This window comes from Glandiceps talaboti, chromosome 18, assembly GCF_964340395.1.
Source record: "Glandiceps talaboti chromosome 18, keGlaTala1.1, whole genome shotgun sequence".
Taxonomy (NCBI): domain Eukaryota; kingdom Metazoa; phylum Hemichordata; class Enteropneusta; family Spengelidae; genus Glandiceps; species Glandiceps talaboti.
Window position 1 is genome coordinate 3,074,943 of NC_135566.1, and position 27,666 is coordinate 3,102,608.

At 36.0% G+C, this 27,666-nt stretch overlaps 2 protein-coding genes across 2 annotated transcripts; both read left to right on the forward strand.

Annotated features, from left to right (window-relative positions):
• Positions 1-1,520: 1,520 nt before the first annotated feature.
• LOC144449243 (uncharacterized) lies at positions 1,521-18,282 on the forward strand. The gene is made up of 16 exons (XM_078139755.1): positions 1,521-1,529; positions 1,820-1,972; positions 2,075-2,316; positions 3,339-3,493; positions 4,024-4,080; positions 6,855-6,937; positions 7,196-7,270; positions 8,061-8,208; positions 8,424-8,569; positions 9,063-9,141; positions 9,826-9,989; positions 10,580-10,615; positions 11,488-11,694; positions 16,881-17,174; positions 17,610-17,697; positions 18,260-18,282. The coding sequence occupies exons 1-16, from the start codon at positions 1,521-1,523 to the stop codon at positions 18,280-18,282; spliced, it is 1,959 nt and encodes a 652-aa protein (XP_077995881.1).
• A 1,584-nt stretch (positions 18,283-19,866) lies between these two features.
• Positions 19,867-26,609, forward strand: LOC144449513 (uncharacterized). The gene is made up of 8 exons (XM_078140059.1): positions 19,867-20,258; positions 22,374-22,438; positions 22,805-22,845; positions 23,492-23,560; positions 24,125-24,276; positions 24,801-24,981; positions 25,601-25,729; positions 26,088-26,609. The coding sequence occupies exons 1-8, from the start codon at positions 19,868-19,870 to the stop codon at positions 26,290-26,292; spliced, it is 1,233 nt and encodes a 410-aa protein (XP_077996185.1). The 5' UTR covers position 19,867; the 3' UTR covers positions 26,293-26,609.
• Positions 26,610-27,666: the final 1,057 nt, after the last annotated feature.

Consider the following 27,666-nt stretch of genomic DNA (forward strand, 5'->3'; position numbering starts at 1 on the left):
TCAGTAAAATGATTGGGGAACTTCGGTGGATTTTACCTATTTACATTGTACCACACTCAACAAACCACACCAGTATAGAACTCTGCTAAAATGACTCAGGAACCAAACAGATATGACTGACTTAGTATCCATGTATAGATGCATTGTAATACTCAAAGTTCTATGTGAATAGGTACATTTCTTTATGTAGACTACATGGAATAGGTACCTGAAGTAACTCTCAATCTATGAGAAATTGTAAAATGAACATTTATGATGAGTAACTTTGCAGGACTTGGATGAACTAAATGAGTGATGAATTGACAATTATATTATCAAGCTCGTCATCAGTTAGTTACACACTCGGGAAGTAAAGGCTGTATATTTTTTTGAAACAATTCTTTAGTTGTGCCAGTTTTACAGTAAGATCTGGTTTCTTATACATTTGTTTATATTGGATTGTTAATTATGTGATGTTTAGAACAAGACCTTCTTCGGGAAGACGAGGTGGTGTATTTGGACGTGGGCCTAGTTACAGCCATAGAGCCACAGCTACAGGGATAGGTTCTGAGGATACAGTAGAATGTCATGTATTATGTACACTTAACTATCCAGCCATGTACTGGACTGATGAAGGCTATGTCTGTCCATCAACAACCAACTTTCTACTCTTAGGAATGCAGGTAAAGTCAAAAAATAAGAAATTTTACTCGAGGTAGACTACTGCTTTCGTCTTAGTTTATTTTGTCATTCTTTGCAATTTTTAGTCTGTTACAACTTCCACTGTTGTGTACATTTTGGTTTTATTGCTGCATACTTTGTATGTTGTGTTTGGGTAATATGTGATATATTTTATATTGTTGTGAGCATGTCATTAATAATTTAAAAGTACTATCTCACCTCACTTAACCTCTTCTCATCTTACCTCATCTCATCTCATCTCTTGTCACCACCTCATCTCATCTTATGTCACCACACCTCAACTCATCTCATTTCATTTCACCTCACCTCACCCCACCTTACCTCCTCTCATCCCATCTCACCTCACTCACTACACCTCATCTCATCTCATCTTTGACACAACATTCCAATCTAGTAAAATTCATTTATTGAAATGACATCCCAACTACTGTGTACTCACCATCTCATTGTGTCAAGTATTGAAGAGCACCAACTAACAACAAACTATGATGAAGTTACGCAATGGATCGAGAGAATATAAAATGTTTACATTATGTTTTGTTTTCCTTGTGTCTTGGTAGGATGGTCGTATTTTATTCATGGATCCTATCACATATGGTGTCAGACATTTTGTCTTGCAAGCTAACAAAGATGCAGTAAGTAGAATTATTCAGTTGTTATACATTACCGTCTGTGTCTGTGTCTGTGTCTGTGTCTGTGTCTGTGTCTGTGTCTGTGTCTGATGTGTCTGAAATTGTCATATTTTATACAGCATATTTGTTGAGTGAAAGAGTTTGTTTTAGTCAACTCCTGATCCATTTTTTGTGTTGGTTGTTACTGCAAACTTTTCTATTAAATCCATGAAACTGGTAGGGGGATGTACCAGATTCAGATTCATCAGTGTTGATGATGCCTGTTGAGTGCTATACTCATAGGAAGTGATTTGACTTAGTCTGTATCCGAGTTGTGGTTATGCCATATGCAAGTTTTACCTAACAAAATATTGGTAGTGACATGTTAGTCTTTACCTAACAAAATATGCATATCCCATGTGAAGCACAGGTTATTTTCTAGCATACTAGAAGATAGTATCTCATTGACAGTTGTCTATACCCATGTACTAGAATGATGTTAATGTATATTTTTTTCCTTATTCCAGATTCTAGACATACGTTATAATGTAGAAGACAGTATGTTGATCACCAAGATTCATCCCAGAGAAGATACACTATTCCAGTGTTGGAATTTACCTAACTTAGACTTGGTGTATGAAGTGACAGTCCCTACAACTGTATCTGATTATGCACTTATTGTAAGTATTAATTCATTCAGTATCTATTTCATCTATTAGTCACACACTGAAGTAAAGTCTTTGAGAGGGACAGTCTATGATGACTTCTTCTTTGCTTTGTAGGGGAATGCCTTCCTTTGTGGACACAGTACAGGGTCTGTACAGTTGCATGAATTAAAAGTGAGAGATCCATCATCACAGAATAAAGTGAGCCATGCCAGTGTATCTGATTTATCTGATGTCAGTAGTGTACATAGTAATGGTACACAGGATGTGACTGGTAGTGGAAGAAAGAAACGTGAACATCAGGCACCAGTTATTGCTGTAGATGCCTGTCATCAACTACAGCTCTTTGTTACTTGCAGGTGAGTATGTAGCTTACAGCATGTGTCAAGATATTTGGGCAATTCCAAAAGTTGTGATAAATCCACTTGCATGTTTTCTCTAACTGTGTGTGAGACTTTTAGTGTGTTGGCCTATATTAGGATTTTTACAGTACAGAGCATAATGCACTCTTTTACAGAAAAGACATAATTGAATGTACCTGGTATATTAATTTGATAAGTAGCACTGTATCCCACAAAATGGTTTGTTCAAAGCACTGTACAATTAATGCTACTTGTACAGACATATAACTTTAAGAGTACAACCCAATATGATTCCATAGTTCCCTTAGGATGCTTTAGAAGGATTCATCCTTGCTGCCTCTAAGCATACAGGATTAATCAGTCACAGAGTAATCATGTCCTACAAGGTACCCATTATATGGCTTGGTTACTGGGAATGAAGGCACAAGTATGGTTTAAATCTTGCCCAATGGTTGAATTCAGTCTTAAAATAAATGGTAGTAGTAGTCTAGCAAGGATTTAATAGGTAATTGGTTGCATATTACAAGCTAGCCCCTCTAACTATTCAACACTATGAATGATTGGTTGTACAGCATTTACAGGATGAGTATGTAGTTTGGACTAGGCAAGATATCAAGTCAGTGAAACTGGTTACAGCGTTTGTTGTTTATGAATAAACACAATGAAGATATACAGCACAGAATCCTTGCGTTCAAAGTGTCTGCTCTGTATAGGTTTATATACAAACAGTAGCAGCATGTACACTGCTACCATTATGATGGACATGTGGTAGACTTGGTAGACTGTATGGGTTTTAACATTCAGATACCCAACATTACACTGACCATACAGATCACACAATGAAACACTTTAACAGTGAGATGTCAGTGTCTGCTACCACCTATCTATGTGTATATCTAACACAGAAACATAGTCAGTTTCACTGATACTTCATATCATCAAAACTGCATGCTTGACCTGTGATGGCCGTAAGAACTCTGAATCCAACATCTCTTCATATATGAACGTATCTTTTTCAGTTCTGATGGTATGATAAAACTATGGGACAGCAGCAAGACCCTGCAAACTGAAGTAATTCTAGACACTAGTCTTAGCACAGTAGGCTTTCTAAACAAAAAGGGTGATCTACTGGTTGGCTTCAGAAATCATATATTCTTTATAGACCATTCAAAAGGTAAGAAGAAACAATGAGACATTTGTACATCAGTGTCCATTCCATGCAAATAATATTAACAAAATCTCTTCAAGAAAGTCTAACTCTATTCGCATCCCTAACTCCCTAGCTGGAATCAATCACAATCAATTAGTCTGTCTGTCTGTCTTTCTATCTATCTATCTATCTGTATGTCTATCTATCTATCTATCTATCTATCTATCTATCTATCTATCTATCTATCTATCTGTCTGTCTATCTATCATTTATATATCTATCTATCTATCTATCTATCTATCTATCTATCTATCTATCTATCTATCTATCTGTATGTCTATCTATCTATCTATCTGACTGTCTGTCTGTCAGTCTATCAGTCCACTTTTCTACATTCTTGCTGTATCTAGGAGTGATTATTATAATTGTGTTTGGTATTATGTTTTTCAGTTTATAGTGGCAATTGAAGTCTAGTTATAGTGGCAAACAGCTATAATACAAAAATCGATAAAAATAAAGTAATTTTTTTATATGTGTACATTTTGTTTTTGTAGTGAATCCATCACATGCCGGAATGTTAGAGGATGTACAAGATGATGCCTTTGAAACTGGTGAGTATCCAGTCTACTGCCCTCACAGGCAGAACTCAGTTCATGATGATGAATACTATCCCTTTGTATGTCAACAAATATACTATAGTTTATTGTGATTTTCGGTACCCATAATAGCAATGTACCATATGCTAGAGGGTCAAAACGGGACTAGAAGATTAACTAGCTAAATCTTATGTGTGTGTCTATTGTTACAGTATTATGCGTGTGAAGTGGAAGTCATGGAGTCAACCTAGGAATCAAATCGTTATTTGTACAACATGCCTAAGGTGTCAAATTCAGTTTCAGATATTAAAGCTGTGCTAACTGCAACTGGAACTTTTGGAAATATTTTTCTAGTCATAATATTATACACCCTGAATACTATTCTATCACCTGTGGGTGTACATATTTTTTGTAGCTGTATAAAATCAAATCAAATCGATTTTTAGTTCTGCACCCAAAAATCAGCACCCTTAATGGCGATCATAATTTCAGCCCGTTTGATTGCTACTTTATAGATAATATCAACCACTGACTAACATGTCCAATGTCTAATTATTGGTATTTTAACAATTTTCAGTAAATATATTGTACTTGTCTGATAGAAAAATGATACTCCAGTTACAACTAGGTTAGTTTTAACATGGCGACAGATTCAAAACTAAACTTTTGCTCAAGATTTAAACAATACTACTAAGTACAACTTGACCCAATTTGATACATGCAATAAAATATGTAATTGGAAAGGAGTTATTTAAATTCAAAGGAACTTGAAGGATTGACACATGTAAATCAACCAACAGCACTTAAAAAAATTGAACTATATTGATATGATATTGGTTTCCATAGCAACTAACTAACGTGAAAGAAGTTGTACAATATAGCACTAATCAAGAAAGCTGAATGACTTGTTATACATAAGAAGGGTTTCTATATTGTGACCATGTAGTGTGAGTTTATCGGTTATTAGTTTATTGACTCTTGCATACACATTAAGTGCTTTATATAAATGATCAAAGACATTGGAGGCCGTTCACATTCCATTTTAATATTTCATTGATGACTTCATTGATGTAAGTCTTTGTTATGTAAATTAGCATGTATTATGTTACAGGAGTGTAGCTTTCACTAGCAATGATGCATTCTTAGCTGACATGGTTGCTATTGGTTGGTATTCATAGTCTTTCACTCGTGTCAAACTGAATGCTTCTCAGAGCCTGTAGACTTGTTGATACAGCTACTTTTTATCCTGACTTGTTAGCAGAGTTGGTGAATATATAAATCGTTGCTCCCGTCGTCAAATTGGTATATTCCATGGATTTTACTCACTAGCTGTGTTAGTGAATATAGTCACTGCTCCTACCATCAAGTTGGTATATTCCATGAATTTGACATGTTAGCTGTGTTGGTGAATATAGTCACCGCTCTCATCAATTCGGTATATTCAATGGATTTGAAACTTTGACACCAAGATGAATGCATCGGATTCCAGTACACAGTTTCAGTTTTTTAGCTTTCATTTCCGAGCAGCAAACGATATATTGAATAGACCCAAGTATTTAGATGAAAGAGGACTGGGTGTGTATTAGCAATTGTTATGGTGTTTATAGTTATGATATCATTGTCAGACCCATAGTATGACAGAGCATACGACTGTGATATACTGTGATAAAATAATCTATTTATGCTATAGTGTACCTCAAAGTATGATAGTTTATCCAGTGTACATGTATTTCACAGCAGTATTTTATTTATGCTAGTACTCTATTTTTAGAAGTAAGGGACCTAATCAAAAGTATTTGCAACTTCTTCAACATTTCTTCAAATTTTACAAACGTTGGATGTCATTACATTTACTATATTTTGTGTATTCAGCCAAAATATTTTGTCGGGTTGTCGGTGGCCGAGCGGTTAGCTCGTACGCCTCTTACCTCTGCAGTCTGGGTTCGAACCCGCCTGGTGTTGGCTGGGTTTGATTTAAAATTTAACTAGGTCTGCATGTAAGAAGGGTGATGCTCAGTTTGACCCTGCCGAACAACGCAGGTTTTCCCCGGGCACTCCGGTTTCCTCCTGCTTCTTCAACACTAGGGCACTAGGGCGCTGCTCTGCGGCGACCATTCAACAAATTTCCGAATTTATTTGGACAAATAAAGATTATTATTATTATTATTATTATATGTAATATCTTGCCTAACTTGAAATCACTAATAATTTAATACCACAGCTGATTTGCAAATACCTTGATTAGTTTATATTACTATAAGGTTGTAAAATGAACAGAATATCTGATCTGTAGTATTTATAAAAGGGATGAATAGAAGTCAAACAAAGTGTATTATGTTATACATAAGTCAAGTTGTACATGTTACAACAGAAACTACAGGATTTATTACCAGATCATTTTTCTTCATCATTGATTCTGCAATGATCAAAATATAAAATATGTCAAAACATTTAGGATCACACATTTTATTCCATTCATCGTAAAGTAAGCATGCATAGGTCTATAATATTTGTCTTCATTCAGCAGGAAAACACTCATGCATTAAGGGTTTTGTTAATACTCGCCTTTTGACTTGTAAGTTGTAGTGACAATATCCCCTCTGTAACTCATAGTTTCCTTGATTAACCAAAGAAACAAATCAGGAAACAGTGTTAGGAAAGTCAGTAAAAATGTAGGCTATGTGGAGGGTCTATGCTTGTACTAAGTGCCATCATTTTGTTGTTGGACTGGACCCTGCTTCATAACAAAACCTATGAACTGATATTGAGGAATTGTTTATTGATTGTAGAATCTGATATTTATGAAGATCCAGCTGTTAGATATGAAGGAGCTGCAGCTAACCCTGACCCCATAGACATGAAGAACTACTTGGTTAGTACACTTTGTCTGTACAAATGTTTACTGTACAATATAGACTGAAATATCATAAATGTAATTCTCTGTCTGTTTACTAGTTTAGATGTATTTATTAATAGCCTTTCCTACCATATTAGTAAAATTGATACTGACAGAAATATGTGTACACAGGAATATTGTGTAAGTAACTTGTCATATTACAGTAGTTTTCATTGACAGAACAGTGCACAATGCTATTTCATAATCATATTGTTGTTATCCCTCTAAATCCAGGTACCTTTTGAATTGGATTTTACTGGCAACTTCCTAGACAAGTCTCCTACATCTCCTACTAACAGCATTCAAGAAGTAAGTTGAGTATCTTATCTGCTTTACTGGATCTAATGTGTTCATCACAATCAACATGGCTAGGTAGTCATTAATAATTACAACAAGTTGTTCTTTGGATACATAGTATAACATTAATCTAGCATCAAGTTGTAAATCCATTTAAATTAGAATTAGAATTCAAAGATTCTGATTGCAAGAGCTTTCTAACTTTTTACATTGATCTACTATTGTGCCTGTTCAGCACCATAGAACACGACGTCGTATTGGATTTTGGCGCTATACAAATTTGATTAATTGATTGATTGATTGGTCGATTGATCGATTCTGCACAGAAAAACTTGACATACATTGTATTACTCTGGTTGTCATAGTTTCAACAAGCTGAGGCAGACATGTACAATTATGTATACTAACTATGATTGCAATACAGTATGTTGAGATAATGTATCAATGGAGTGCAATAATACACTCACATCTGCAGAGCTGTCTTTGATGGCAAGTTTTTCTCAAATGGCAGCACATATTGTGATAATGTCTATGGGAAGACACAGAAGATACATACAATGCCATATTTTTGCAGATTTCCATGATTTCCTAGGGTACATTTTCAGGAATTGCCAATGTTGACACTGTCTTCATTACAGGGTGATCCCCAACACAAGGCACTGCTCTTATCTCGTATACCACATATTGCAGCAGGTTTAGGTTGTGTTTGTCTTAACTAAGCTTGCCATGTTTATAGCCAAACTATACCTTCCATTGTGTGTGACAAATTTACAGATATTGCTTTTATTGTTTCTACTTGTAGGAGGATGAAGATTCTGATGATAGTGACTTGTCCATGGCACCAACTGATATCTATTTGTCTCCTCTTGGAACTCCAAGACGGTTATCAAGAGTAGATATGTTGATGTCACCTGATTTCAGTGTCAAAGATATTGCTAAGAGAGCTGCTGGTAAGATTCCGTCTTGTTTTGGCCAAGGTTGAAGTGTAGATAACAATGAGTAATGAGATTGGAATTTCTTGCCTACATTTTGTCTAAATGAAATAAACTATTTAAACATACTGCAATTGGACACAGACACATGGACACCAATAACAACACACCTTTTTTACATTGCAAATACTTTATACTTCTTATCTAGTAACACTTAACACATGTAATTTCAGTTTACAAGAAGAAAAGCAAATCAAGTCGAATTGCTTTCCATAGTCCTGACTCAGGTTTAGACTTTGAAATGCCCATATTTGGAGAGTCACCAGGACCAAGTCCAGTATCATCCACTCCAAGCACTCCTACAGATCTGACTTCACAGGTAAGCTTTCCATAATCATGCCTGTAGTACGTATAACTTGAACTTGTCAGTTATCTTTGCAGCTTGTCAACTATGCTTCATAACAGCCTTGTACCACTGCTACATTTTATTGTGCGCATGTGTGTGTGTGTGTGTGTGTGTGTGTGTGTGTGTGTGTCTGTGTCTGTGTCTGTGTGTGTGTCTGTGTGTGTGTCTGTGTTTGTATGTGTGTCTGTATATGTCTGTATTTGTGTGTGTATTCAAGAGTGAATAATAGCTCTACCAGTGCACTGGTGAGCTAATCAATATGGTACACTGCAGCCCAAGTAAAAGAAAAAATTATTGACCATATTAACCTTTAGTGACTAACTACTTTACGTCAGTATTTCATTTTATAATCTACTATAGACCCTACACCTACTCATGTAGGGTCTATGAATCTACATACTACCTTAGACATTGGGGAAACTCATACATGTTTGTAAATCTTGGTTATCTTATCTCATCTTGACAGGAAGAATCAGAGATAGAAGAACTAGAGGAGGATGAAATTAATGATGAGAGTACTTTTACACCAATTGAAACACCAGAAGGTAAGACCTTTTTTTAGTAATGTTTACACCAATTGATAAACCAGACGATGTGACCTGTCTGTCTTAATGCAAGTTTGTGTATGTCTCCTATTGTGAATATGCAATGGATAGTTTTTGCATTTGATTTGTAATTTGACAATGAAAGGCTAAGCCTGTCTTGCAAAAAGTCAAATCTTAGCTTAGTGCACTGCCATATTGATATCATTACTCAACAATTATGTTCCCTGTACTAAATTACAGTAGGGTAGCATTTCTGATGGCTTCCATGATCTTGCAGTGTACATTATTGGGATGTCTATGGTTTCTACTATCTTGATTACAGGGTGATTACATTTAACATCCACACAACAGAAGCACTGCAATCACCCACTTGTGTTATCACACAACAACAGTTTTAGTTTGTCTGTCTTAGTAAACCGAAACCTTGCCTGCCTATGTAGTATGTATTCCATCAGTGATAGATGCGCTAAAATGTGCAAACTTTTCACAACTAATGTGTTGTGTATTTACCGCCAGTGAGTACACCAGCTGTAATTGATTGTTAAGATACCAGAAGTGAAAGTTTTAGTTTGTGTCTAGCTTAGTAAACGGAAACCTTGACTAGTATGTATTCCATCAGTGATAGATGGGCTAGCTAAAATGTACAAACTTTTCACAACTGCTATTTTGCTTATTTACTGACAGTGAGTACACCAGCTTTGATTGTCAACATACCTGAAGTGAAAACACCAGACAGTGAAACACAGGGCAAGTCTAGATTTGACTTATCGAAGTATAAGATTGATGCTAAAGCACTGATCAAGACTAACAAGCGATCTGCAAATAAAGTAGATCCACCAACTCAAATGGTAAGAACTCTTTCTTAGGTCTGAAAATTACCTATCCTTTAAATATCAATATATATATATCGTACTCGGATCACGTTTTGTCACAGATAATCATCATTACAAAACCCTTTTTTGATTTGTAACTTATAATGAAAATTGTAAATGTGACGAATCATTGTGTTATATCATATTCTTTTTGTCACTTTTTCTTTATTTCTCATAAGCATGTCTTTTTTTTCCTCTTCTTTGTTATATGCAAAATTAAATTGATTAAAAAAACTTCTATCATAAATTCAATTGTTTGCACCTGTTATTTAAACCATAGTTTGTAAAAAAAAAAAAAAAAAAAAAAAAAAAGAGGTGGGGGGGGGGGGGAGGGTGATACTCAATCTTCAAATGAAAATATCTCACATAGTCAAAACAGTTTTTAGAAGTGAATTACAAAGTTACCCATTGTAGTACACCCCTTAATGATCCTGATGACGAGTCAGGAAAATTTCGGATTCACTTTCAAATTGTTTTTCTATCTGTGAGTAGAAATTTTCATTTGGAACCATGAATCCAGAGTCCTTGAATATTCATTTCATATACTTGTTTCATTATATTAACAGGAACAATTGGCCAGTATGGAAGAAACCACAGTACAGGTGAAGTCTCAATTAACTTTCAAAATTTCAAGTCAGCACAGAGAGTCAAGTAGTTGTGATACAACAGATAGTCAGCAGCAGGATAGTGTAGGCAGGGAGGATAGGGATAGAAGTGATAGTCAGAAAGATGTGACAGAAAATAATGTAGTTAAGAGAAAGGTAAATAACAACAGCTAGTATCAGAACATGTCAACAGTCATGTACCTAAATTAGAGAAAGGTAAATAATAACAGCTAAAATCAAAAAAAAGGTCAGCAGTCATGCAGCTAAGAGAAAGGTAAATAGTAGTTAATATCAGAACATGTCAACAGTCATGTAGCTATAAGCGAGAATAGTAAATAATATTGAAAAATCAAAAGTACGTGCAAGGTAGCTCTAGTCTTTGCTAACAGAGAAAACTGGTGCATTACAAATCTTTACTATTGATATAAGCATCGTTATTGTCTGTTCCCCCAATTCTATTGAGGAAAGGAGATGTTGGTGTGTAGTAAAGACAGTGACATAGAGGTTAACTGAGACAGTGAGAGTAAGATAGCTTTTGATCATTGTAAATCATAACCACTGAAGTTGTAATAATTTTCAAAAAAAAAAATATGTTTTCTCTTTAAATTGCTAGTTTGTACCACCACATAAGTTTGGAATGAAGAAATGACTGTATTATACCAGATACAGACAAAAGTATATTTGACAGAAAAGTTATGATGTAGTAGTAATAGCTGTAGGGTCAATGAGGGATACATTTATATAACATTTGTATTTTCACAAGACATGTAAACCAGTCAATGGAAACTAAGATGTAAGGTATATTTTGTGTGAAGTTATACTAATGGTGGCAAATATTTATTGTAAATTGTAATGATTTGTTTGTGTAGAAGAGAATTGGGTCTGGTCGGGTTATTCAGAAGAAACAAATGAAAAGTGACAGAACCAGAGTAACTAGGAAAACCAAAGCAGCTGAACAGAGTGAAGATAGTCCTTCAGAAGCTGTACCACCTCAGCAGGAATTAGAACCACAGTCAGAACCAGCAAGTCAGAAAGCAAGTCCGTTCATGGTGTCTAAGAAGCAACCTGTGAAAAAGGTAAGAAAATGAAACACTTATAAGGTTTGCAGCATTTTAGTTAAAGGAATAAAAGTCCAGCTTAACTAAATAAATATCTTTAGGATGTTGAAAGCCCAGAAAAAAATACACTCTTATGTTACTTTGCCATACCTGACATCTTTCCTAAGAAGAGATGTGAAATTGAATTCTTTTTTTTCTAGCAGTCATTGTTTCTTGATCTTCTGAGTCTCTGAGACCAAATTGAACAATTGGAGCTGGTCCACTGTCATACACATCCACTGTTTTAAGACAGAACTGCACCCTAGGTGTAAAACACTAAGATAACTGAGATCACCTATGATATGCCCCCACTGTTTTTAGACAGAACTGCAACCTAGGTGTAAAACACTAAGATAACTGAGATCACCTATGATATGCCCCCACTGTTTTTAGACAGAACTGCAACCTAGGTGTAAAACACTAAGATAACTGAGATCACCTATGATATGCCCCCACTGTTTTTAGACAGAACTGCAACCTAGGTGTAAAACACTAAGATAACTGAGATCACCTATGATATGCCCCCACTGTTTTTAGACAGAACTGCAACCTAGGTGTAAAACACTAAGATAACTGAGATCACCTATGATATGCCCCCACTGTTTTTAGACAGAACTGCAACCTAGGTGTAAAACACTAAGATAACTGAGATCACCTATGATATGCCCCCACTGTTTTTAGACAGAACTGCAACCTAGGTGTAAAACACTAAGATAACTGAGGTTACCTATGATATGCCCCCACTGTTTTTAGACAGAACTGCACCCTAGGTGTAAAACACTAAGATAACTGAGATCACCTATGATATGCCCCCACTGTTTTTAGACAGAACTGCAACCTAGGTGTAAAACACTAAGATAACTGAGATCACCTATGATATGCCCCCACTGTTTTTAGACAGAACTGCACCCAAGGTGTAAAACACTAAGATAACTGAGATCACCTATGATATGCCCCCACTGTTTTTAGACAGAACTGCACCCTAGGTGTAAAACACTAAGATAACTGAGATCACCTATGATATGCCCCCACTGTTTTTAGACAGAACTGCACCCTAGGTGTAAAACACTAAGATAACTGAGATCACCTATGATATGCCCCCACTGTTTTTAGACAGAACTGCACCCTAGGTGTAAAACACTAAGATAACTGAGATCACCTATGATATGCCCCCACTGTTTTTAGACAGAACTGCACCCTAGGTGTAAAACACTAAGATAACTGAGATCACCTATGATATGCCCCCACTGTTTTTAGACAGAACTGCACCCTAGGTGTAAAACACTAAGATAACTGAGATCACCTATGATATGCCCCCACTGTTTTTAGACAGAACTACACCCTAGGTGTAAAACACTAAGATAACTGAGATCACCTATGATATGCCCCCACTGTTTTTAGACAGAACTGCACCCTAGGTGTAAAACACTAAGATAACTGAGATCACCTATGATATGCCCCCACTGTTTTTAGACAGAACTGCACCCTAGGTGTAAAACACTAAGATAACTGAGATCACCTATGATATGCCCCCACTGTTTTTAGACAGAACTACACCCTAGGTGTAAAACACTAAGATAACTGAGATCACCTATGATATGCCCCCACTGTTTTTAGACAGAACTGCACCCTAGGTGTAAAACACTAAGATAACTGAGATCACCTATGATATGCCCCCACTGTTTTTAGACAGAACTGCACCCTAGGTGTAAAACACTAAGATAACTGAGATCACCTATGATATGCCCCCACTGTTTTTAGACAGAACTGCACCCTAGGTGTAAAACACTAAGAAACTGAGATCACCTATGATATGCCCCCACTGTTTTTAGACAGAACTGCACCCTAGGTGTAAAACACTAAGATAACTGAGATCACCTATGATATGCCCCCACTGTTTTTAGACAGAACTGCACCCTAGGTGTAAAACACTAAGATAACTGAGATCACCTATGATATGCCCCCACTGTTTTTAGACAGAACTGCACCCTAGGTGTAAAACACTAAGATAACTGAGATCACCTATGATATGCCCCCACTGTTTTTAGACAGAACTGCACCCTAGGTGTAAAACACTAAGATAACTGAGATCACCTATGATATGCCCCCACTGTTTTTAGACAGAACTACACCCTAGGTGTAAAACACTAAGATAACTGAGATCACCTATGATATGCCCCCACTGTTTTTAGACAGAACTGCACCCTAGGTGTAAAACACTAAGATAACTGAGATCACCTATGATATGCCCCCACTGTTTTTAGACAGAACTGCACCCTAGGTGTAAAACACTAAGATAACTGAGATCACCTATGATATGCCCCCACTGTTTTTAGACAGAACTACACCCTAGGTGTAAAACACTAAGATAACTGAGATCACCTATGATATGCCCCCACTGTTTTTAGACAGAACTGCACCCTAGGTGTAAAACACTAAGATAACTGAGATCACCTATGATATGCCCCCACTGTTTTTAGACAGAACTGCACCCAAGGTGTAAAACACTAAGATAACTGAGATCACCTATGATATGCCCCCACTGTTTTTAGACAGAACTACACCCTAGGTGTAAAACACTAAGATAACTGAGATCACCTATGATATGCCCCCACTGTTTTTAGACAGAACTGCACCCTAGGTGTAAAACACTAAGATAACTGAGATCACCTATGATATGCCCCCACTGTTTTTAGACAGAACTGCACCCTAGGTGTAAAACACTAAGATAACTGAGATCACCTATGATATGCCCCCACTGTTTTTAGACAGAACTGCACCCTAGGTGTAAAACACTAAGATAACTGAGATCACCTATGATATGCCCCCACTGTTTTTAGACAGAACTGCACCCTAGGTGTAAAACACTAAGATAACTGAGATCACCTATGATATGCCCCCACTGTTTTTAGACAGAACTGCACCCTAGGTGTAAAACACTAAGATAACTGAGATCACCTATGATATGCCCCCACTGTTTTTAGACAGAACTGCACCCTAGGTGTAAAACACTAAGATAACTGAGATCACCTATGATATGCCCCCACTGTTTTTAGACAGAACTGCACCCTAGGTGTAAAACACTAAGATAACTGAGATCACCTATGATATGCCCCCACTGTTTTTAGACAGAACTGCACCCTAGGTGTAAAACACTAAGATAACTGAGATCACCTATGATATGCCCCCACTGTTTTTAGACAGAACTGCACCCTAGGTGTAAAACACTAAGATAACTGAGATCACCTATGATATGCCCCCACTGTTTTTAGACAGAACTGCACCCTAGGTGTAAAACACTAAGATAACTGAGATCACCTATGATATGCCCCCACTGTTTTTAGACAGAACTACACCCTAGGTGTAAAACACTAAGATAACTGAGATCACCTATGATATGCCCCCACTGTTTTTAGACAGAACTGCACCCTAGGTGTAAAACACTAAGATAACTGAGATCACCTATGATATGCCCCCACTGTTTTTAGACAGAACTGCACCCTAGGTGTAAAACACTAAGATAACTGAGATCACCTATGATATGCCCCCACTGTTTTTAGACAGAACTACACCCTAGGTGTAAAACACTAAGATAACTGAGATCACCTATGATATGCCCCCACTGTTTTTAGACAGAACTGCACCCTAGGTGTAAAACACTAAGATAACTGAGATCACCTATGATATGCCCCCACTGTTTTTAGACAGAACTGCACCCTAGGTGTAAAACATTAAGATAACTGAGATCACCTATGATATGCCCCCACTGTTTTTAGACAGAACTGCAACCTAGGTGTAAAACATTAAGATAACTGAGATCACCTATGATATGCCCCCACTGTTTTTAGACAGAACTGCAACCTAGGTGTAAAACATTAAGATAACTGAGATCACCTATGATATGCCCCCACTGTTTTTAGACAGAACTGCAACCTAGGTGTAAAACATTAAGATAACTGAGATCACCTATGATATGCCCCCACTGTTTTTAGACAGAACTGCAACCTAGGTGTAAAACATTAAGATAACTGAGATCACCTATGATATGCCCCCACTGTTTTTAGACAGAACTGCAACCTAGGTGTAAAACACTAAGATAACTGAGATCACCTATGATATGCCCCCACTGTTTTTAGACAGAACTGCAACCTAGGTGTAAAACACTAAGATAACTGAGATCACCTATGATATGCCCCCACTGTTTTTAGACAGAACTGCAACCTAGGTGTAAAACACTAAGATAACTGAGATCACCTATGATATGCCCCCACTGTTTTTAGACAGAACTGCAACCTAGGTGTAAAACATTAAGATAACTGAGATCACCTATGATATGCCCCCACTGTTTTTAGACAGAACTGCAACCTAGGTGTAAAACATTAAGATAACTGAGATCACCTATGATATGCCCCCACTGTTTTTAGACAGAACTGCAACCTAGGTGTAAAACACTAAGATAACTGAGATCACCTATGATATGCCCCCACTGTTTTTAGACAGAACTGCAACCTAGGTGTAAAACACTAAGATAACTGAGATCACCTATGATATGCCCCCACTGTTTTTAGACAGAACTGCAACCTAGGTGTAAAACACTAAGATAACTGAGATCACCTATGATATGCCCCCACTGTTTTTAGACAGAACTGCACCCTAGGTGTAAAACACTAAGATAACTGAGATCACCTATGATATGCCCCCACTGTTTTTAGACAGAACTGCACCCTAGGTGTAAAACACTAAGATAACTGAGATCACCTATGATATGCCCCCACTGTTTTTAGACAGAACTGCACCCTAGGTGTAAAACACTAAGATAACTGAGATCACCTATGATATGCCCCCACTGTTTTTAGACAGAACTGCACCCTAGGTGTAAAACACTAAGATAACTGAGATCACCTATGATATGCCCCCACTGTTTTTAGACAGAACTGCACCCTAGGTGTAAAACACTAAGATAACTGAGATCACCTATGATATGCCCCCACTGTTTTTAGACAGAACTGCACCCTAGGTGTAAAACACTAAGATAACTGAGATCACCTATGATATGCCCCCACTGTTTTTAGACAGAACTGCACCCTAGGTGTAAAACACTAAGATAACTGAGATCACCTATGATATGTCTTGATTAACTCTAACTGTCCTTGTTCATCCATCAGGAGTCCCAACCGCCACAACCACAACAACCAAAGAAGGCAGCTGTCAGTGTCAGCAAACCACCTCCCAAGAAAGCCAGTCAACCAAGCAAAGTGTCTGCATCTAGTACAATGTTGATGTTAAAACCTGATGTTAATGCTAATGTAGGCAGATCAGGTGTCAAACCAGGCAAAACACTCAAGAAAACCAAGAAGACTTCAATATTTCAAAACTATCCGCTGAGTAAACCAACAGTGTCAGTGTCACCTACAGCTGATATGGAGGATGGAGATAGTGATAAAGAGGAAGATAACAAGGTAGGAATTCTATATACAGGTATCTCATTGGTTGAAATGCTGTCATGTGACTGACATCTGATTTGTATTTGAAACACTGTTAGTCTTTTGACTGAATGTACATACATGTACTAGTACATTACATGTATTAGATTTAGTTGAATGATATTACATGACTTGACTACAGTCTAGTGAATAGTGATTTTGTGTTAGAATTCATGGAAGTGAACAGGACAGAGAGACACAGAAATAGACAGACGGACTACCAAGTTTGTCCAGTGGCCTACAAATCATAGTCCAGTCAACTTGACTACCAGCCCACTCCTCTACTCCAGACCCATACTTATAGAGTGTAAATGTCAATCTATTACTTTCTCATTTTCAAATTATTTTAATATTGAAGTATGAAATTAATATTGATGACATGATTTGAATGAAATTATTTTGTCATCACAGACTAGCCTAGATGTAGCAGATGTGAAGGAAGTAAAGTCTGACAGTGTGGTTACCTATGGTTTAGATGTCGCCACAGACATTGGTCAAGGTAGGACTTCTAAATATTCACAAATGACATATAGGTGTCGTATGAACTTATTGTTTGAAAAAATGATGTATATGTATGATTATTCAATGACATAGTTTACTCCCAGGATTGGTATGATATGAAGCCATAGTTCTTGAACTTTAATATAACATTAATATAATTGCTGTGACAGTCATTATTGTGTAATCTAGAACTGTTGTGAACATTTCTCCAAATCTTAAGAGGCTGGAAATGAAATCTAAGATTTGTTCTATATACATTCATAGGCTCAGATAGACTTCATCTCAATCATTCATTTGCACCTGTCCAGTATATTGTCATTCTAATTTACAATTCTACTGTGAACAGTTTTATCTGAATTAAAAAAGATGAGAGGAAAAACCCAGAAAACAAATATAATAAATGTAATAATGTGTACTGAAACAAGCAGTGATATTAGAGAATGAACTCAGTTGTGAGTTTTAATAATAGATTTTTTTAGTGATTCTCACATTTCATTTGGTATGTTACTTACATCTGTGTCACCTCCACTTTGCTGTTATGGTTTGTGTTTTGTTTTCAGTTGCTATGAAGTGGACTAATTAGTCCAGAGTAATAATGTAATAATGGGAACTAACATTGCAATGTCATTGTATATTGGTATTGTTCATTGTGTATTGTTAAATGATGGCATTGTAATGTCATTGTCATATGTAACACTGTAACTGTATTGTTCATTGTGTATTGTGAAATGATGGCATTGTCAGTAATGTTATTGTCACATGTAACACTCCATAACTTTATTGTTCATTGTGTATTGTGAAATGATAGCATTGTAATGTTATTGTCACGTGTAACACTCTGTAACTTCATTGTTCATTGTGTAGTGTGAAATGATAGCATTGTAAATGTTATTGTCACATGTAACACTCCATAAATTTATTGTTCATTGTGTATTGTGAAATGATAGCATTGTAATGTTATCGTCATATGTAACACTGTAACTGTATTGATCATTGTGTAGTGTGAAATGATGGCATGGTAATGTTATTGTCACATGTAACACTCCATAACTTATTGTTCGTTGTGTCTAAATGTAAGGTTGTATTCCTGTGTTTTTATTAACCATTTGTCATTGCAGTGGCAGCTATTTGCACATACTGCTTGGTGCCATTAACAGAGTTTATGTGTTCATTATTAATCTATCAGGGTCTAAGTGTTTGTAAATGACATTGTATTAATCTAATGGGGTCTAATTGTTTGTGTATCAGTCACATGCCATAGCATTACACAGTATGTGACATGTGAACCTAACAGTGTTTATGTTTGATGTGTGTAAAACTAACAGGGTCATAGTGTTTGCTTATTGTATATAAATATTAATTTAACAGGGTCTTAATTTATGTTTCATGTTGCTTGTATATTCAATGATCTTGAGAACATCCAGATGTGACTTGTGGCAAATAACGTATGTGTTTTAACATTTCAAAACATGAATCACAACTCTGTCAATTCTATAAATAACATGATGTATGTAAAACAAATAGCCATCCATACATAATGTCATGATTATTAGGTAAATGCTCTCAGTATTATGTAAATATCATAATGATTATGTAAAGACCAGGATTATGCAAATGATGTGAATATTATGTAAATGCGATGATTAGTATGCAAATGCTATGATTATCATTATTATCTAAATTCTAAAGTTCAGTGTTTGTAACTGAGATTGTACTAGTATATAAATGAAAGATTTGCTTGGACAGGATAGTGATACTGTGTATGGAAAAAAAACAAGATACAGGTTAAGACCCCTGATATATTAAAAAGATGAGTTATCATATCAAAATATTGTATTCAAACATGCATTCTGGATTGAATTCAAGATGACATTATTGAGGACATTGGAGTTGTTTACAAAAAGAATAAAATATGGATAACTGTGATTTGAAACATGTATGGCAGAAATGTTGATCAAGAGCAGTAAAGTTTTAAAATATCCGTGAAATGTTGATATAACACTTCTATAAGTTTAGCAAGGTCTATAAAAAATATGACAGATATGAATAATCTGTTAAGGGAAATGTTGAAATAAATAGCGTAATGGAAGGATGACTATATAAGTAATGTGATGTTGATTACCATAAATGACATAATGGCCCCTGATATCCATGTAGGCACCACAGCTATGTACAAGTCTGCCACTAGAATGGCTATTGCAAAGAAATACAACCCTAGGGATAAACACAAAGACAATACTATGTCAGACTTAAATGAAAATGAAGAAGAACCAGAGTTGCTGGCACTAGTACCAGATAGAGAGGAGACAACCGATGAACACCTCCTCCAACCGTCAAGACATAGATCATATAAATCTGGACATGTAAAAACTCCTGATATTAGTGTTGGGGTTAGACAAGTCAAATCTGATACTACAATCAGGAGTGTGAGTCCAAAACTAGGAAGTTACACAGACTTGGCAGCTATACATATCCCCACGGCAACAAAGGAGGAAGAGGAAGAGGAGGAGAAAGTGGTCGTGGAAGAAAGTAGTAAGCAACGTCAGATGAGGGAAATTGGTGAGTAGGAATGATAGTGTCAGAAGTAGTCACCATGAATTTCAAAGTAACCATGTAATTATTTAGTCTACATAGAGTTGTTACTGGTTCCAAGATGCATCGTGTGTCTCCCAATACAATGCTGTGTATTCTGTACATGTATACGCAGGGTGGTTTGCATGCACAACTCAAGGAGATGGTTGTCACCTGACTTTACCCCGAGTTTACCAGTAAAATCTATCTCTGTCATTGATGGAGTTTGATCTTTGTTCTATAAAATCACTCCAAATTAAAGAGGTCAACATGTCTTTCCATCATTTCATGATGAATTTTTTTATTTCAAAATGTAATAAGGGAGACCAAATAAGCCTAAACAAGCAATATCGTCTCATACAAGCATCTTGGAACCAGACAATTGTCTATAGACTGTGTGATGTATCTAGTATCCCCTGTACTGTCTGTGGTCTGTGTAGTCTTAAAATACTATTACCGTACTAACCAGGTAAATGTAAGAAATGTGTACAGTGGTTCAGAGCTATATGTAATGATTAATACTGGCTATAAAGACACCTTTAGCTTGTCAAGGTTCACAAAGTTGTAAGTCACTCAATTATGATATTACCATGCATAAGCCAAGGTGTACTTGTCCAAACAGAAAATATGGAATTTATATCCTGATCATTCTATGTCAAAACAATAATGCATGTATGTCATCGGTTCTTTGGTGTTCAGAATATGAGTCCTAACATTCAGAATCACCAATATTTTTCCCCATTTTTTATGATTACGATTTTATTATTGTCATATTTTACTTCATTTTAATATAACCATAGTTCCTCAAGCACAATTTATGAAAATCGGGAAAAATAATTAACGATTTGGAATGTTTTGACTCATATTATTTCAAGCAAAGCAGAACCAATGCTGTAAACATGAGTTGTTGTGACGTAGAACGACCAGGGTATAAAACCCATATTTTTTGTCCAATGCATTCAACCCGGCTTGAGTGTGGTATAATCATCTAATGAATTAAGAAAACCAAGAAGTAACAATTAATTAAAGTCCTTGCCAAATTTATTTGATTTCTGAACCCTTTTTGTTGAACCTTGCAAGCCAGAAGGAATATCTTGTTGCTTCTATCATTGTGTTGATCAGTGGTATAGATGTAACATGTTCCTGCTAATATAAGGTAATTTTACTCTTATTTCTTGTCTGCCTTTCTTTGCTGTCAAGATTTCTTCCAAATCTGTACATAATCACTCAAACTGTAAGGTACGCTGTGGTAGTGCGCCCTCACATATTGGTCAACCCCTTTTAGAGCGAGTCAGTGAGGGAAGAGCAACACAACTTATACAGTCAAATAATCACCTTGAGACAGTCTTCTGAAGTTGTCATTGCACAATCTGTTTGCAGCCTTTATTGCTCTCTCTACTTCCAGTTCACAAACTCTTTTCTGTGCAGTCACTATTGTTGTAACTTTTAGCATGAGCTCCCTTGGGGCATTCTTGTTGTCATAACAACCTTTTTGGTTTATATCATTGTTGCCATCCATGTAACTTCATCTTTTATATGCATGTATAAGAGATTGTAGCATGTAAGATATGAAATTTTATTGTGTATTGCATAGTTATCTTGTAAGATTCAAAATACTAGTAGACTAAGTATATTGTAAGATCTGAAATGACTGAATATATCTTCTGAGATCTGAAATAACTAATATATCTTGTAAGATGTAAAATAACTGAATATACTGGTATCTTGTAAGATCTGAAATAACTGAATAGTTCATGTAAGATCTGCAATCATAAAACATATCTTGTAATCTAAAATCACACGTATGATCTAAAATGTTATGTCTTTTAAGATCTTACATCACTGATGGTATATATTGTGTGATTTAAATTTATTGAAAAGTATTAAAAAATACTGAATATATTTTTGAGATCAAAATCCCTGCACCACTGGATTCTAGGTTATGAAGTTGTAAATAACATAAAATCTGAAATGATTCATAATATCTTGACACAGATCAAATTATAATCTATCAAAACCATATCTATATCAAATATTCACACTTAACGAATGACTCATAAACTGATACTGTAAGTCAATGTGTGTATGATTGTTTACCACCAGGGGAGAGACTACATGCTGGTAGAAGACCACACACTGCCCATGTTACTTTCCAAGACACAAAGGAGGTAAATTCATCACTTAATTTTCACACACAAATATTAGTTTTTTAAAAGGAAATGTGATTGTTTTGTTGGAAGGTAATAAGTCGTGAATATTTATGTTCTCATATTTTGTGTGACTACTGACTTCCCTATTGCAGTGCATGCAATGGTAAGGACATTCAAGGCAATGAATCTGTAACAAGTTTCAACTTAGTGTTTCTCTGTAATGTACCCAAAACTGTTTGTAAGTTCAACACATTGTTCGTAAGTTGATTGCAGTAATCCATACAAGTGACGTGTACTAAATGCTGAAATAAGCCTGACTGAACTTTTATATTATACACCAAAGCTGAACTCAATCTTCAAATTTGACACTCATTTCTCCTCCAGAGTTATGATGATATTATAAGAAAATACAGAAGTTGTCCAACGTAAGTATAACATAATCATTGTCATCCTATTTTTATCAATAAAAACTTCAATACTTCAATGGTTGGTTGCATTTTGTTATGGCTTAATGTTTTATTGTAACAAGTTACAACATCTATGGAGTCATGATGGTTGAATGGTTGAGTGGTTGACTTTGAATCTACAGGTTGCAGTTTCAAGCCTTGCCTCTGTCATTTGTTTCTCAATGGCTAAAGTCCGAGGGCAAGATTTGAACTACAATTGTGCCGTAGTCAACTCAACTGTACAAGTGGAGACCTGATAGGATAGAGGTTGCAATGTGAATGCTTTAATCCTATGCGCTTACAGAAGCTGCAATGGATTGTATGCTTATCAAAGCCTGACAATTCTAGCATTGGCTGCACTAATATATGTCTCAACATGCGATCATCTTCCCCAATAGTGGGTTTTACTTTAGCTCCAACAGTACAAGTATAAACTGATAACTGATGAAGGAATTTGTGTGATACAAACAAGCAGAAAGACATAGATTAACCCAAAATCTGATATATGGATATGATCAACCCGAATAAATAACAAGAAACAACCCAAATTCAGACATCGATTCTGTCAAATTTAAATAGACAAGCAACACTCCATGTATTTACATGTTACTTATTTGGTATCTAGAACACCAAGTGAGCTGTATGTTCAGAGAGGAACCTGGTTTGAAGACTATCAAGAAAGACTTATAGAGAGGTAAGTATACTGTGTACATGATGATTTCAATGTAGCAAACTGTCCTAGTCTTTGGCAATGAATCATAATTATAGTTAGTAGCTCTGATCATCTTATTTTGTATAGAGTCTTCACTAAAACAGGTGTCTATCATTACCAAGATATTTCATGTGGACAGGAGGTTGTATTTGTTTCATAGAATATCTATTCTACACTCAGTGCCTGGTTATGAGGGCACGAGTAGATGTCTATTACTCATGTAGCAACATGATATCTACTAGTACCAAGATAAAGCCAGGCAATAAGGGTTTTATAACACATCATATTGGCAGGCACATATTCTTTCCATAATCAAAGGAAGTCATTGAAAAGATCCTATGCTACATGACTATTGCCCTAGGGGAAATATAGAACATGACTAGTGCCTCTGTCTATGCAAATTGAGGTCACTGTGGTTCACTAGTCCATACCATGTGACACGATCTAAGCCAATCACTGAAGGCTCTATGAAAATGATGAGTTATTAAAGTTAGTTTTAGGATACATGTATCAATATGTCTTTTGTTGTATTTTTGCCAATGCTAGGCACCAGATGCTTAAGGAGCAAAGGCAACAGAGACTTGAGAGTGCTAAAGAGAAGAGGCGATTGCTAGAATTGAGACAAACAGAGCGAAGAAGAGCCCTGTTAGGCCACAATGAATGTGGACAATATCAGAGTGATGCTACTGCAGACAGAGGTAGGCAAAGAATATCACAAAGTCCAGGAGTTTGTATGTTGTGTCATGTCATGTCATGTCTTGTCAACCACCTCTAACATAACTATAAACATGCAAACCCTCAAACAAGCAATGGTGGAACACATAGGGAGTGTTTGTGTATGTTGTAAGAAGTTCTTTAAATAGGCAGGCATCAGAGGCAGTTTTAATTGATGGTGGCAGAGAGTTCCAGGCAAGGATGGTCCTTGGATACAATGAGTATCTGTAACAGTCTTTGTTAGCTTGGATTTCCATTACCAATGGCATATTGTAAATAGGGTACTATGTATTTACCACAAATGTTTATGAGTTTATAATATTTGGTTTATTTATGATTGTACATTTATTCTTTGGAAGCATGTTTCATACCTATTTGAGTGTAAATACCATACAACACCAGTAATGGTAATGACTGTTGAACAAATTCTCCAAATATGGAAAAAATATTTGGTGATAATTTACAATTTTAAGATGTTGGCTAATTTGTTTCATGTATATGTTAACAGTAGGTATGATAACACAGTCGGATTCATCATTAAATTCACTGAGAAGAAGAGCTCATAGTGCAAGTAGTGTTGGTAATATGAGAAGAGGAAGTACAGTTGTAAATCGAAGTCTGGGTAGACCTAAATCAGCATTTGCTAAATTTAAGGAACAAGAAGACTTAGCAGCTGATAAGCCATTCAGGTAAATATATAAGTCTGGATTTATCTTACTTCTGAAGTTTGAAGTCTGCTGTGGTATAGCCAAGAGACTTGTCTTGGTGTTACTATCTCAAGATGTTAGCCATGCAGAGGCTAATGTCTTGGTGTTACTATCTCAAGAAACTCTCTACATACAGTGACTTGTCTTCTTGTCACTTTCTCAAGAAGCTCTCTGCATCAAATCAAGCCAAGACATATCTTATTTATACAAACAGAAATTCAATTGGATATTAATATTTGTACACATGAGGTAATCTTGTCCCGCATGACTTCAAGTAGATGGGTACTGGGAGTTGAGTGATACATTCATGTGATGTCACCTCTGAGGCGATGTCAATGAAAATTTGATTCTCTTCCAAGGATTTGTTGACTTAGTCAGAACTTTCTGTGAGAAATGTAGCCATGAACCCAGGGTTCATAAATATTCATAACATTCAAGCCATATCTCTGACATGGAAAAGCCAATTAATTCACTCAAACCTTGCATTAAGATGAGAACTAAGTCAGTATATGCAAATCACTTTGTTTGGTATCTTTATCAAATTTGACAGAATCAATGTTATATTTTGCATTTGTTCAAATTTCTTCCTTTTATAATACAGAGTACGTCTTAATAACCAGCCAGTCAAACCCAAAGTGAACCATACAGAAGTGTTTGAGAATAGAACTGAAGGGAAACCATTATTATTAAAACGTGCTGGACCTACTAAATCTGTACCTGGTCGATGTCGGTATGTATTCTGTTCATTGTATTTATGGGGGTTTTTAATGGAGAGTTGCCCCATTCTGTCTGTTTTACTTTGTCAGGTGGTATGTCTTGGTATCCCACCAGTACTGTCTACCACCATTTTCTAAACTGTCTATTTTATTTTGATAGGCGGTATGTCTCGGTGGTCCCACTCACCCCTTCTACCACCATTCCTAAACTGTCTGTTTTATTTTGATAGGCGGTATGTCTCGGTGGTCCCACTAACCCCTTCTACCACCATTTCCTAAAATGTCTCTTTTATTTTGATAGGCGGTATGTCTCGGTGGTCCCACTAACCCCTTCTACCTCCATTTCCTAAACTGTCTGTTTTATTTTGATAGGCGATATGTCTTGGTGTCTCACCAGCCTCCTCAACCACCATTACCTAAACCAACATCTCTAGAAGAACAGCTGTTACCAGATAGATTCCCCAATGACATGAGAAGATGGAATGAATTTGAAGATTACATCAAGAGTCAAGATTCAATTGACCCAAATGTTATGTTTGCCAATGTGGATGATTTTATGAATTCAGCATGGAAGTGAACTGAGAACTGTATCATCAACTCAATCAAATCAGGGGATTCTTTCCTCTATCCAGTAATAATAATGATATGTAATTTATTTGTATCGTGCCAATGTCCACAGGAAAAACATCATCAAAGATGCTTAATTTGATGTCTGTCACAACAATCATGTAGAACTCAGTATAATTATATCACGCACAAAGAACCATGGTGATCATTCATTTAATGTGGTGCCACCTGTTCTGTAGAACAACCTCCTTCTCAAAATCTTCTCAAAATCCATCTTTCACCGAGCCTGTCAACTTTTTAATCATTTCTTTAAAATACACCTTTGTAGAATAGCTTTGTTGTAACATTGTAGTCTCCATTTAGTAATTTTTATGCATATTTGTATCACATATATTTTTTGTAAATGTCTTTGCTCATGTTGACTGTGGATGCTGATGCTATAAAAATAAATTATTATTATTGTTGTTATTATTATTTATTATTTATTTGTTATTCAGAAAGAAAAAAAACATACATGCCACTTTAATAAGTATTTTAAGTAAAGGCATATTTGTGAAACTGTTTTAACTTATGAGGGAAGGTGAATTTGAAGTAGAAGATCTGAGGGAAGTCACTCAATTCAATCTCAAGTCTGCGTTACTATAACATTTCACTTATCCTACAAAGGTACTGAGAAAGCAGAAATATCAAAGAAATGTTCTCGAGTTTAAGAATCACAGTAATTATAGAGAGGGGGGGGGGGGGGGGTTACAGTCAAATTTGCATGGATTGCCATACCTTGAACCCAAATTTTGGCATGGAACCCTCAGTAAAATGACTGAGGGAAACCACCCTTAACAAAATGGATATTACATATAAACAATATATTTTATATCACAAAATAGAACAGCTCATAGACAACAAAACCTAAACAGTTGAGACTTTTACAGATATATTATTTGAATGAAACATTGCATTTGCCTGAAAGGTTACTTTGGCCTTTCCTGCTAAAATGACACCTTCTGCATGTAACACACACATTCTAAATAGATGAAATGATTCATAGTTAATTTTAGGCTTTGAACAATGACTTTGGTTGTGTTACTTTTTAGTTTGTTTCTATTCATAGTAATGAGTGCACACCGTTCTAATCAGCCAATGAATTGCTAGTTGCATCATGAGAGTTTTGTAGTATTTTTATCTACAAACGGCAAGAACCATAGATCTGACAGTTAACGTGTGTGTGCATGGTAATATCTCAACTGCAATAGTAACAACTATTGAAGCATCAAGGAATATTTATATATAACTTTCGTTTTAGCTTATCTAAAACGCACAGTTGTACATTATTCTGAAAGTCAACACTATAAGAAATTCTTAGTCAATCTCACAAAGCCTAAGAAAC

What these genes read in the sequence shown, in the direction of transcription:
- LOC144449243 (XM_078139755.1), top strand. An exon ending in CTTTATAGACCATTCAAAAG is followed by an intron (nt 3,494 to 4,023) that starts GTAAGAAGAAAC and finishes TTGTTTTTGTAG; the next exon opens with TGAATCCATCACATGCCGGA. An exon ending in ATAAAGAGGAAGATAACAAG is followed by an intron (nt 17,175 to 17,609) that starts GTAGGAATTCTA and finishes TTGTCATCACAG; the next exon opens with ACTAGCCTAGATGTAGCAGA.
- LOC144449513 (XM_078140059.1), top strand. Translation starts at nt 19,868, where the DNA reads ATGTACAAGTCTGCCACTAGAATGGCTATTGCAAAGAAATACAACCCT. An exon ending in ACGTCAGATGAGGGAAATTG is followed by an intron (nt 20,259 to 22,373) that starts GTGAGTAGGAAT and finishes GTTTACCACCAG; the next exon opens with GGGAGAGACTACATGCTGGT. An exon ending in AAATACAGAAGTTGTCCAAC is followed by an intron (nt 22,846 to 23,491) that starts GTAAGTATAACA and finishes TTTGGTATCTAG; the next exon opens with AACACCAAGTGAGCTGTATG.